The 563-nt window shown below is 58.1% G+C and overlaps 1 protein-coding gene across 1 annotated transcript in view; it reads right to left on the reverse strand.

The window, feature by feature from the left end:
* CX3CL1 (chemokine (C-X3-C motif) ligand 1) overlaps positions 1-220 on the reverse strand; it is a 7,187-nt gene extending 6,967 nt beyond the window's left edge. Inside the window, exon 1 of the mRNA XM_009319783.1 lies at positions 59-220. Within this exon, the coding sequence (XP_009318058.1) occupies positions 59-125 (67 nt within the window). The 5' untranslated portion in view covers positions 126-220. The remainder of the gene's footprint in view (positions 1-58) is intronic.
* Positions 221-563: the final 343 nt, after the last annotated feature.

The following is a 563-nucleotide window of genomic DNA, read 5'->3' on the forward strand; positions in this document are numbered from 1 at the left end:
GTGAACCTCGCTGCTCCCCCGGGGAGCCCAGGGAGTAGCAAGCGGAGCTGTGCCTCACCTCCAGCCAGGGTCGCCAGGCACAAGATCCCCAGCACAAACAGGACCTGGAGAGAAACAGCCTTCATGTTCCCGTGGTCGGCAGTAGGAAGGGTAGGCAGGGAAGGATTACTGGCAGTATTTCCCGCTCCCGACTGCTTATTGCATCCTCCAGAGCAACACAGCTGCTGCAGCTCATTCCAGGATTATGAAGACCCGAGATGGGGTTTCAGCTGTTATTCAGCTCCCCCGCACGAGTCTCAGGGTGATGACAGGAGGCGGAGGGAAGAGTGGGACGGGGAGGGAATACCGCCTGCTCCGGAGCTTAGATGGCTCCTGGAATTCCCCAGCTGCACTTACACCAGCTTTTCTTAGCTCACGCAGAGCAGCTCCAGCCTCCTTGGAAAATTATTCAGGCAGGGACTTTCAGGAGTCAGCTGCTCCATCCTCCTCTCCCACCGACGTGTCTCTTGGCCAGAGAGCCTGTGCTAAGGCACCGCTGTCCTTAGGCTTATGAAGCTCTCCCA

Source organism: Pygoscelis adeliae, unplaced genomic scaffold (assembly GCF_000699105.1).
Source record: "Pygoscelis adeliae isolate BGI_AS28 unplaced genomic scaffold, ASM69910v1 Scaffold390, whole genome shotgun sequence".
In the NCBI taxonomy this organism is placed as follows: domain Eukaryota; kingdom Metazoa; phylum Chordata; class Aves; order Sphenisciformes; family Spheniscidae; genus Pygoscelis; species Pygoscelis adeliae.